Raw genomic sequence first — 12,500 nt, forward strand, 5'->3', positions numbered from 1 at the left:
GAGGATATACTGTATATCAGTGGCTGTACAACAGCTTCTCGTATTTTTAAATTTCAAATTTCAAATCTCTTTGAGATTCAGGGACAATAAATCAGTATCTCAGGAATTCTCAGAAATTTCAAAATTATGATGACTTCGTACATCTTTCCTACTTCATTCTGTGTTAACTGGATAGCTAAAATTCATATTTAAAAAATAAAATACACTAAATTGAGTAGTATTTACAAAGAACTACATCTTATAGGAATATTTAAACAGTGAAAATTACAATTTTAAATTTATATCTCCCAGTCAGGTAGCAGCCCCTCTTGGAATCACAAAGTGGCCAATGTCCATGAAGTATGTACTTTGCACTGAAAATGTGTTATGCCTTGAGAGACTATTCAAAGGTCTTAATTGCATATAACACACACACACACACACACACACACACACACACACACACACACATGCACACACACACACATGCACACACACACACACATGCACATACAAGTTTTGCAATTTTGTTTTTCTTTAGAGCTAAATAGTGGTTCTTCCTTTTATGTATGTTTAGATTTTTATTACTCATTCACTTTTTGAAGAGCACCTAAGTTGCTTGCATTTCCCTGCTGTATTGAATATAGCAGCACTGGACATGGGGTACAGACCTCCCTACTATAGCATCAGGAGTTCTGTGCATATGCCCAGGAGGACAATAGCTGTAGCATATGGTGGGTCTGTTTTCTGAGGACCCACCAAGCTGATTTCCATCATGATTGTGTGGCCTCCCACCAGCAGTGGGAACAACAGAAGAACAGTTCTCTCTCTGCATCCTCTAACGTTTGTCAGATTTCTTGATGGCAGCTACTCTGACTGGGCTGAGGCATTATCGCAAAGCATTTCCCTGATGTCTAGGGATATTGAACATTTTAAAATTGTTATTGGTCATTCGTCTTTCTGCCTGCCTGCCTGCCTTCCTTCCTTCCTTCCTTCCTTCCTTCCTTCCTTCCTTCCTTCCTTCCTTCCTTCCTTCCTTTCTTCCCCATTTGCTAATTTGCAATTTTATTTCCTAGGCATCTACTTTCTGCAGTTCTTTGTAAATTCTGGTTATCTGCCCCATATCTGAAATGTAGCTGGAAAGGTTTTCTCCCATTTTCTGGATGTCTGTGAACTCTGCTGATAGCTTCCTGTGCTGTGCAGAATATTATTTTCATGTAGATTTTTGTCTGTTGATTTTGAGGACTAGTTTTTGTGCTGTTGAAGTTCTGTCCAGAAAGTTCTTGCCCACCTTAGTGTCTTGAACAGAATTTTCTGTTTTCATCTAGACGTTCAGTGTTTATTTTCCTTTTCTTACTTTTACTAGTACAGTGTGTTTTGTTCTTGATCATGCGTACTCCCTTCCCCAACTCATCTCAGATCCTGTCCACTCATTTGTTCTCCTTCCACCCAGACCAGTTGGTGCTGCCCAGCTGTTCTTGCATGTGTGCTCCTCCCCTGGAGCTTGTTTGGCTTTACCAGGGCTTATACTCTTAGAGGAGACTGACTTGCCCTCTCAGCAGTTAGCTAGCAGTTGCTAATTGCTCCATGGTTAGGGTGGGATTTTATGCCTAACTCCCAGCTTCATGCTGTGATTTGGTCTGGTGCAGGTTTGCACAGGTCTTGCACATACTGTCACAAATGCCCTGATGTGTCCCGAGGACGCTGCTGCCTTGTGTTGTACACTGCCTCTGGCACTTGCACTATTGCCTTTTCTTCCTCAGTGATCCTGAGCCTCGAGAGGATATATGCAGTGTAAGTGTTCCATTTAGAGCTGAGCATTCTATAGTCGTTTAATTTTCTGTACCTTGGCCAATTGTGGGTCTCTGTGTTAAAAAAAAAAAAATCTAGTACAAATAAAAGTTTGTGGTAAGCCAGTCAGTGGTGGTGCACGCCTTTAATCCCAGCACTAAGGAGGCAGAGGCAGGCCTGGTCTACAAAATGAGTTCCAGGACAGCCAGGGCTGCACAAAGAAACCCTGCTTTGAAAAACAACAGCAAAAGTGTATGGTAAATCACTAGGAGTCAGTTGAACACTTTGTCTATTCAGCAAATAATAATAGTAGGTAGTGTTCCCTATGGCCTAAGTCCTGTTTAGCCATAGGTTCTGAGACTGATAATACGACAGGTATGGGTTTCATTTTGTGGAAAACCAATCAGAAGGTGGTTGGTAAAGCATGCTATAGAAGTATGGATGGCAGCGACCAGAATGCCCATCCTAGCATGGGTAAGGATCACAGTACACAAACTGCAAGCAGCTCCAGGAAGAGCAATGTTAGTGCTTGTATATCTGTTAGGGAGGGACCTTGGGGGTCACGTGTGCTTGTGAGGTCCTCTTGAGGGAGGTGGCTCCTGAGCCTCTCTCCTTTCCAAAGGGAATGTTTCTGTTTAGAGGAAGTAGCTGCATAGCACTAGTTCTCCATAGCTCGCATACACTCCTTTCTTTTTCCACCGGCCGATTTCTGGTGCCCTGGCTTTCCTTATGGCTTTACATTTTGTTACTTCAATAGTTTATTTTAATCATTACTGTCTCAAGATAGTAACATACAAGCCTTCCAAGTTTCTACATATAAAAAGCAAGAGGAATGCAGAGCTATAATGGGAAATAACTTACTTGTGTTAATTTAAAAAAGCCTTTGCAGAGGCTTTTTACTGAAGAAATGGTTTTAAAGGGTACGATTTGACACTGAGTGATTTTTGTTGTTAGTGTTGTTTTTCAGCCTCCCCTAAGTAGCCAGTACCAGTAACTTATGCTTCCAAAGTATTTTCATATATTATCTTGTAATAAACACAATGAATGAATAGGACTTCTTACCTTTGCATGCATCTCTATTGCATGGTTCTTAAACACACAGTTTCATTTTTAAAAAAATAATTTACTTTTACTTTATGTGCATTTGACCGTATATAAGTCAATGTGAGACTGTCAGATCTTGGAGTTACAGACAGTTAAAAATAATAGGTTCTAATTGATTTATAACAACTCAGTAATGTCTTCAGTCTTAAGGCACATAGCAAGCAAAGTCATCTCATTTCCTCTTTTAAGTTTGTAATTTCTCTTGTTTTGATTATTTTAGTTTTTATTTTGATTTTAATTTTACAGATAAATTCATTTTTATGTTAACTCTCAAGTTTTTGTTTATTCTGTTTTGAGGTTATTATATCATTACATTGTGCCCCATTCCCTTTGTTCCTTCAAACCCTCCCATATGCCTTTCCGTGCTCTCTTCTCAAACCTGATGCCCCTTTTCTCACCAGTTGTTGTTAAATTGTTGTTACAGCTCACGTTTAGGTGGTCACGTTGTTGAGACCTCACAGTTGTAGCTTCTCACATCCTAGGGAGTCTCACAGGAAACTCTTGATCCTCAAGTTTCTGCCTGCTCTTGGGCTCAGAATGTCCTTTCCTATCTAATACAGAGTTGTTATGGGTTTAAAGAAAACTACTTTTCTACATCAACAGAATGGCTTATTTGCAGTCACCTGGACTGGGCTTCCAGTTAGAAGTTCGTTGAAGAAACATGTTCTCCTTTCCTTTCAAGCACGCTTTGTATTAGATAATAACCTGCTCCGTGTGACGCCCAACGAGAGTTTGTTTTTGCTTTTCAAATGATAATTTTGTCCCAAAGTTTAAGGATGAAAGCATGACAGTCCAAGCCAGTGTTGATGCATGACTCACATGGGTCTGATTTTGCTTTTATAATTAACTTTTTATATTCCTTTTCATACAGTAAAGCATGGTGACTTGTTTTGCAGAGTCCCTGCAGCCTTTCCTGGAAGCCTGTAGCAACTCTCTGTTTTTTCGTACTTGTTCTGTGCTGTTGCGAACCCCTAAACTTGATCTTCACATCCTAGAAAAGCTCAGCATTATCCTACAGAAGCTTTCCAAAATCAAGTAAGGAAGTCATTTTTGTAACATTCTTAATTGATAATTATATTGTGATCATTATTGGGGTTGCTTTTTCAGTCTCAATCTCAAGCCGGTTTTACTTATTACTTCATTCTAATGTGATCATGATTTCCAGTCTATAGATGTAAAAATTTAAGAATCAAAGACCACATATTTGGGGCTGGGCAGAGGCTCAGCAGGTAAGAGTAGGTACTTTATAAGCCCAAGAACCTGAGTTTAAACCCCAGGACTCACATAAAAGACTAAGTGTGGCTATGTGTACCTTTGAGCCCAGCACTGTGAGATAGATAGGAGATAGAGACAGGAGGATCGGCAGGCCTTGGTGTGCAATCAGGTTCAGTGAGAGACCTTGTTCCAAAGGAACAAGTCAGAGAGTGGTAGATAGTAGTACACCAGACATCCTCCCTTGTCCTTTATGCATACACTCACCTGCACATGCCTGTACCAAACAACACACACATACTTAAACACTTTCACACACTCACACACACACACTCACTCTTTCACATACTGTTTTCTGACACACACACACACACACACACACACACACACTTTAAAGACACAGATTTAATAATGGACATTAGTCTTTGAATATATATTGTTGTTTCTCAGTTGATTCAGTTCATGAACTTTAAATATCAAACAGCATGCAAAACCAAGAAAACGGCTTTCTTAAGGTTGAGAGGGAGATTATTTGTATATTGGGGGTTGCTTTTTGTTTTTATGGTACTAGGAACCCAGGATTAACTGCATGGCTCTTCTAATAAGAACAAGGTTATTAATCAAGTGATAACATCAGAACAAATCACTGTATACTGATATTTTATATGAGACAAATGAGAAAATCAAAGTGATAGTAAACTTGCATTTTGGTGCCTGTCTGTGTGTCTGAATGTGTGTGTGTGTGTGTGTGTGTGTGTGTGTGTGTTGTGTGTGTCGTCTCTGTGTGTATCTGTGACTGTGTATGTCTCTGCGTGTATGTCTCAGTGTCTGTGTGTCTGTGTGTCTGTGTGTGTATATCTGTGTGTCTGTTGTGTGTCTGTCTCTCTGTCTCTCTCTCTGTATGCGTGTATGTGTGTGTGTGTGTGTGTGTGTGTGTGTGTGTTGTGTATGTGGAAACTCAAGGTTGAGGAAGTGTCTTCCTCTTCTTTTTTGAGACCAGGTCTCTCTCTGAGCCTGGAGCTTGCTGATTGGCTAGGCTACATGACCAATGAGTCCAGGAAACCACCCGTCTCTACCTTCGTTAATGTGGAGCTATTTGATAATTTCTCTCTGAGATACATTCAGATAAGAAAATAAAATATGGTGGAGTTCTGTTTTACATTTAGGACAGGATTCTAATTAAAATGAAATTACTGAATGCCTTCTTTTTTTCTTCTTTCTTTTTCTGCTCTTCTTTTCTTCCTCTTCCTTTTCCTCCTCTTCTTTCTTTGTTCCTCCTTCTCCTATTTCTTCTGTTGTTTTGTAAGACAAAGTCTGTCTGTGTAGCCCTGACTACCCTAGAACTTGCTGTGTAGACCAGGCTGTCCTGGAACTCAATCTGCCTACCTCTGCCTCAGAGTGCTGGGATTAAAGGCGCTCAGAATGACACCAAGCTTGAATGTCTGTCAGAGAGAAAATGAAAAATAGTATATTTGCCATTTTAGATCCTTAAGGTAACTGTTAGGCTCTGTCTAACTGTGGGAAGCAGGGGTTCCTTGTTCCTAGCAGTTTTATTCTGTTAGTGAACTTGGATCAGTTTTTAGGATATAAACTATTTTCTTTTTTTGCCTTTAATGTTTTTCCACTCTGGGCTTAGCTCATAAAACCTAGTTTTCTTAGCTTCTTAATCCTGTAGTCAGCCATTTTCTCCGTTGTTTTAAAAAGCAAGTGCTGTTTCCTCACATTTGCATAATTCTCTCAAGTTTATAAGTAATAAGTAATATGCCCATTCTTTTACAGGAGTAACAAGAAGCTCTTTGAAGTTTTCACCATTCACCTAATGCTTCAGGAAATACAAAGGACAACACATCCAGAGCACGCCTTTCTCTGTATTAACCTCAATTCAACTCTGTTCAATCTGGGTTTGACAAAATGTAACTCCCTGGTCTCCAGTATAGGCCATTAGAGTGAGTGTGTGTGTGTGTGTGTGTGTGTGTGTGTGTGTGTGTGTGTGTGTGTGTGTGGTTTATGTATGTATATGTGTTCTTTATTTGTAAAAGTGGAAAAATCACCAAAGTACAATTCCACAGAGTAAAATTATCAACAGCATCATTTATCATGAAAGATACCTAGAAAGATTTTTCAGCTTTGTAAATGAGACCCAAAAGGTATGGATGTTTTAAATGTTTCAGTTTAAGGTAATACTAATGTACAAGGTGGCTTTTTCAGAATTCAAGGCATCAGGGTCAGCAAGCAAGGCAACAGGGTTATATTTTATAAAAAAATATAGGAAAAGTCTTTCTTGAAATTATGTGAATATTTGGAATATAATTTGTCCTTATGTGGAAATAAACCGTTATCATTTTTCCCTTAATATAGTAGAATCCCTTCTCTTGATAACATATTTTCTTAAAGATAGGGTTTTATGTAGCACTGGGTGTCCTGGGACAGACTGGGTGTGTAAATCACGCTGACCTGGGACTCCTAGCCTCCTACCTCTGCTCCCAAGTGCTGGAACTAACATGTCTGCCACCACACCATTTAAGTACTTACCTTGTATTTGTTCATTCTTTTTTTCTTTTACCTTTATTTGCATTGTGGTTGTTAGGCAGGTACTATGCTAAGCTATAACTCGAGCCCAAGAGTATATATGGTTTATACAACATTGTTTTATGACATTGGATGCATACTTTATGAAATTGGGTTAAACTAGGAACATGATGTGTGTTCTCCATTCTTGTTCAGTACAGTACTAGAAGTCTCAGCCAGGTCATTAGGATAAGCTATAAGTAAAAAGAATACAAATAAGAAAAGAAGGCAATAAAGTTTCCTAATTTATAGAGTCTATGATTTTATGTAGAAGAGAACCTAAAGATTCCATCAGAAAACTCTTAGACTGATAAACACTTTCAGCAAAGTGGCAGGATACAAAATCAGCACACAAAAGCCATGGCTGTACTGAATGCCAATAACATTCTGAGGAAGAAATCAGGAATAGAATCTCACAATTGTCATGAAAAATATACACCTAACCAAGGAAATGAAAGACTATACTGAAGAAAAAAAATGGAGGAAGGCACTAGAGAATGGAAAGACCTCCTCATGGATTAGAACGTTCATTGTTGTGAAGATGACTGTCTTACTAGAGGCAATCTACAGATTCAATGTAATCCTCACCAAAATTCCAATGCCACTAATTATTGAATCATCATTATCAGTTATCATCATCGTCATCGTCTTAGAATTCTCCTGGAAGCTAAAAGTCCTCAGTCTAATCTGTCTGGGCGTAGAGCCTTTCCTCACCTCCTCTGTACGGCTCCCTGAGTTTTTCCCAGCAGTGTAGTTGTCCATGTGGTGGACTCTGTCCCTGGTCCTCCACACGCTGGCCAGTGTGTGTTCCTGCATTAACTGCCTCCTATTGCAGTAAGAAGCATCTCTGACAAGGTCTGAGTGTAGCCTTATTTTCAAACGGCAGACTGGGAATTGAGAATAATGATGTGGTATAAACTCTGTCCCCCAACAATTAGCTTAAAACTGTGATTAACTCAAAACCTTAAAATTAAGTAATGCTTATTTATAAAAGTATCTGAATCGGTGGGGCTGGAGAGATGGCTCTGTGGTTAAGAGCACACTGGCTACTCTTCCAGAGGACTTGGGTTCATTTCTCAGCACTTACATGTGGTTCATAGCAGTCTGTAACCGCAGTCCCAGGGCATCCACTGCCCTCTTCTGGCCTCTCCAGGCACCAGGCATGCGTGTGTGGTGCACAGGCATACATGCAGAGAAAACACTCAAACACATAAGTGTTTTTTAAAATCCGAAGAATTTCCAAGTTAGTTGAAACCCATTGCTGTAACTTTTCCTGTCTAAAAATTGAAACATTAACAGAAGCCTGCTGTTAGGGAATCCAAAGCCTACTTAAAGATTTGTTTTTCTTACCTAATTCTATTCAGACTGGTCAGTTCCAGTAGAAATGTAAACATCAAAGGAGTTAGCTCATTTAAGACTTAAGAAGTAATACTTTATGTCTTAAGGTTTATAGTTGTTTACACGAAAGTCTAAAAGCACTGCTTGATAACTCCATAGGAGCTGGTTAAGGGGGCAGAACCAGAGGAATGCCTGTGGCTTCTCCTGCTGTTCGTCCTGTGAGGTAAATCTAGGATCACATGCTAGGGGCCCAGTGTGTACTGAGCCTTGCCAGGCATCTGACTTCTCATCTCTACCAGACACCAGCACACACCAGAGCTGCATCCTTGTGCTTTCCCACACATTAGATATCAGCAGCTGGGGCAGGAGAGCCAGCCAGTGTGGACCTGGATGCCCAGGAGCTGGGGCTGCAGACAGAGTAGTTGGGGCCATCTGTCAGTTGTCACCCTTGCCACAGATGCAAAGCCTCTGCAGAGCCATCAGTCTCGGTAAAGAGACAGGATGCAAGCTGCCTGCTGCTGGTCTGCTTAGCTGTGCTTCAGTGTTATGTGGGCCTCTTCTGCACCCTCCTCTGGTGGGATGCCAACCTGAACTTCCTACTGGCCTTGGCAAATCAAAGGACATTAGACCTTTAACTTTCCCTCTGTTTCCTCAGGCCCAAGCCCGCTGGGCTAGCCCTGCAAGAATTGAAATGGCCAAAGGAAGCAATAATTCAGACTGTGTCACTAGCAAGAGGATCTATTTAGCCTGCAGGGGCGTCCCAAACCCCTGCAGCACTGTGACTAGAACGTAAGCACGCACAGCACATGATCTCAGTGGGGTTTTACAGTTAAGAGTAAGGAAAGGAAGGACAAGGCTTCACTCGGGATAGGATGGGGAAATAAGCTGTTTTTTCCTGGATAAGTTTGTATTTTAACTACAGGAGGAAAGATATGTCTGCTTGTCGTTTCTTCAATCACTGGGGTTGGAACGAGCTGCTTTTGTTTTTCAACCCCTAAGAATTGTACAAATAGCTGACTTCCTGGAACTTGAGCCCAGTTTAGAGCCTTGGTTTTAAGGAGAGGTGGAAATTTGCCTTTTTCTAGATCAGAGTCACTTCAGACCCAAGAATCTCAAAATAATAATCCCCCCTATCAGGGAGTAGTTACATCCAAAGAAATGGTGCCCCATATACACACGTGTTTCCCACCACAATGATAATGGACTAAACCTCTGAAACTGTGCACCAGCCCCAATAAAATGTTTGCCTTTATAAGAGTTGCCTTGGTCTCAGTGTATCTTCACAGCAATCAAACCCTAAGACATGTGTTATGTGTATATATGTGTATCTCTCCCCCCCTGTGTGTGTGTATGTGTGTGTGTGTATGTGTGTGTGTGTGTGTGTGTGTGTGTATGTGTGTGTGTGTATCTGAGAGGAGCATTGACTTTATCTTGTCTAATGTGGTAGACTGGGTGATAGCAGTACCCACTTCAGGCAGAATCTCTGTATAGAGTTTAAACAAGAAAAAAAAAAAGTAAGTATCTGGAGGAAGGGAGGGGCCTGGGTAGGAGGGAGTGGGTGTGTGTTTTGGGGGGGTGGCCTGTCCGGAGTGAAACTTGTTGTGCCTCGTTTCTATGTCTTTGGGTCCTAAACTAGTTTTGATTTGTTGGTGTAGAAGCAACATTATTTCTATTGGAGAGTGCTAGAGAGACAGAAGTTAACTGCTGTAAAGATTCTGAGGCCTGCCACTCAGTTCCAAGCCTATAGAGGATTCCAAGAGTTGTTAGTAAGGGGATGAATCGGATAGCTTTTTTTGGTGTTTATTGGAGAAGAGGCCAGGATGGGGATTGGGTTATGTGGAAGGATGAGAGGAGTGCTAAGCAAGAGCAGGCCAGGGCATACAAATCCCTGCCTAGTTATCAGGCAGATAGAGGTATGCGTTTGAGCACCAGATCCAAGAGCCCTGTGCCGTATGAGAGACGTGGGTAAGGGTGAAACAGGTTCTTGGGTGCAGTTTACCTTTCCAGTTGTGCCATAAGGAAAACAAGTGCCCTAGGGACAAGGTGGTGAAAGGCTGTAGCCTGACAGGCGAGATTAGTTAATTGCGGGCTTTTCCTGAATTAGGTGGAAGGTACTAGTGTCAAGGAAAAGCTGGTAAGGTGTGGAGGTGTTAAGAGCCAACAACTGGGAGTGGGATCCAATGTGAATGGGGAGGATTTGGGTTTTGGGAAAGACTTAACTAGCCCTGGGAAATTGGGTCTCTTCTCTTGCCCTCAGTGATATTGGGAACTTTTGGTAGATTCAAACAGACAGAAGGCTGGAAGAACAGTAAGACAGACATTTTCTGAAGAACCTTGTTTTATAGGGGAGTCTTATGTGTTCCTTTTGGGGAGAAATATAGTGAAGACAAGGTTGCCTTGACATGGCAGGAGGTAACCAACAGGAGGGATGAAGGGAAGCAAGGCCTCTGGACACATAAGGGGGCCTGATAAACTAGGGTCACCTGGGCTTAGTAAGGTCCTTTAAAGCAGTCACTGTGGGGGAGGAGGATAGTTTTTTATTTATGCTGTAGAAATTTGGTTGATCATGATTCATTTTGTCAGGCCCCCTAGACCAGTCCGGAAATCTCCCTGTATGTTTCTGGACTCAAAACCAGACACTCTTTTTAGTTTGTTTGGTATATGGTATATGTATAAGGGACAAAAAAAAAAAAAAAAACCCACTGAAATGGCTCCTTGGAGAGGATTTAGTGTGTGTGTGTGTGTGTGTGAGAGAGAGAGAGAGAGAGAGAGAGAGAGAGAGAGAGAATGAATATGAGTATACAGGGATCTGGAACAGCCTAGTCTTGGGGTTAGCACAGTGCTGGAGTAATGGGTGAGAGGAGCGGGGCCAGGAGGCTAGCATGGACTATATTTGAGGTATATAATGAGTACTGTGAATAGGGACCATAAGAGCCTGGAGACCAGCATGGACTTTGAAACCCTGCTGTACTCTAGTTTAAGTTGGGCCTAAACTCAACTTTGAACCAAATCAGTGGGCCTGCCCTTTTTGGGGAGTAGTGTGGGGTAACCTTTGGACCTGACATGTATATATTTAGGAGATGTCAGTATTAGGAGTGAGATGAAAACCCAGAGGAAGTAAGCAAGCAGAAAGAGGTATGGGAAATGCTGTCTGGGAGAGGTGAAATGAGGAGACAAAGGAATGGTGTTTCTTTAAACATGTTGAGCAGGGTGGTGGTGGCACACACCTTAATCCCGGGGGAGGGGGATCTTTGAGTCTGAGGTCAGTCTGGACTCTAAGGTGAATTCCAGGACACCCAGGGCTACAACCAACAAATCCTTCCTTCAAACAAACAAACAAACAGTAAACAAAAGTCAGAGAGTTTCATTTAGGTAGTTTGGGAAAGTATGAGTCTGAAGATGTAGGTGCTCTGGGAGGGGAGTAAGGTGTCTCAAGTGACCCAGCACTATTGAGCAAAGCAAGGGTAAACAGAGAAAACAGGTTCCTCGATGGAGGGCAGCTAAGGGGATATTTTTAGTCACATCTGTTTTCTGGGAATTGCTTTGGCTAACATCATAGAAAGCTTCACGTTATTGTTACTATTAGAGTGTCTGAGAGTCCAGCATTTTGACCCCATCTCCAAATGTCAACCACTGATTTTATGTTGTCTGTAGGCCCATTAGCCACTAGATTTATTTGACCCTTTAGGGTATAGTGAGAAGGGAGGGGGCGTGAAAGAGTGAATAAAAGGAAATGAAGAGTCAGTGTGACAAACTCTACTTGATCAGGGGTGAAGGAGAGGAAGCTGCCTTATAACTAAAGGATGTCAGTGGCATCCAGAAGTTTGTCAGATGTTATGACTAGCCATGGTATAAGCCAGAGATCCTGTGGTATTGGATCAAAAACAATTGTGGGAGGATGAGACTACCAAAGAAGTTTCCTCTGGACTGGAGAAAGCCTAGAGATTCAGAGAGAAGTTGGGTCTGTAGAATATAGTTATACAGGGGTAGGAGCATCTTGAGTTTAGACATCCTTGGAGTTTCACTGCTGTGGAGGTAGTGAGAATGACTTTAAATGGCCCTTTCCATTTTTGTTGTAGGTATTTGATGTGTGTGGAACATTGCTTCAAGATGGAGTTTTGGGTTAGGTAGAGAGTATAGGACCTTTTGGTCTACCTAGGTTAAGAGGATTTGCTTGTTGGAGGTATTGAAGGAGAGGAAAGTGGAGTGGGCATGGGGTTAAGTGTGAAAAGGAAAGAGCTGGCATTCACAGGGTTATAAGGGTTATATCTGCCATATAAAAGTTCAAAGGTATTTAGGTTTAAGGGCTTCCATCAAAGGGACTCTCACAAGGACCAGTGGGAGGAGTTTGATCTAGTCTAACTGCAAGTCTGGATAGTTTGGTTAGGAACTCTTACTATATAGTTCATGTGTTCTACTTTGCCAGAGGATTTGGAGATGGCAGGGGATATGTAGGTTCTTTTTGATGTTAAAGAACATGGTTAGAAATTGTGAGATTTAGGAAGTAG

The 12,500-nt window shown here is 41.5% G+C and overlaps 2 protein-coding genes across 4 annotated transcripts in view; both read left to right on the top strand.

Annotated features, from left to right (window-relative positions):
- Ccdc138 (coiled-coil domain containing 138) overlaps positions 1-8,008 on the top strand; it is an 82,118-nt gene extending 74,110 nt beyond the window's left edge. The window contains exons 15-16 of the mRNA XM_032888375.1: positions 3,771-3,909; positions 5,866-8,008. Of these exons, the coding sequence (XP_032744266.1) occupies positions 3,771-3,909; positions 5,866-6,031 (305 nt within the window). The 3' untranslated portion in view covers positions 6,032-8,008. The remainder of the gene's footprint in view (positions 1-3,770; positions 3,910-5,865) is intronic.
- The window catches only part of P4ha1 (prolyl 4-hydroxylase subunit alpha 1), a 1,160,453-nt gene that overhangs the window by 661,138 nt on the left and 486,815 nt on the right, over positions 1-12,500 (top strand). The window lies entirely within an intron of this gene.

Source organism: Rattus rattus, chromosome 18 (genome assembly GCF_011064425.1).
Source record: "Rattus rattus isolate New Zealand chromosome 18, Rrattus_CSIRO_v1, whole genome shotgun sequence".
NCBI classification, from domain to species: domain Eukaryota; kingdom Metazoa; phylum Chordata; class Mammalia; order Rodentia; family Muridae; genus Rattus; species Rattus rattus.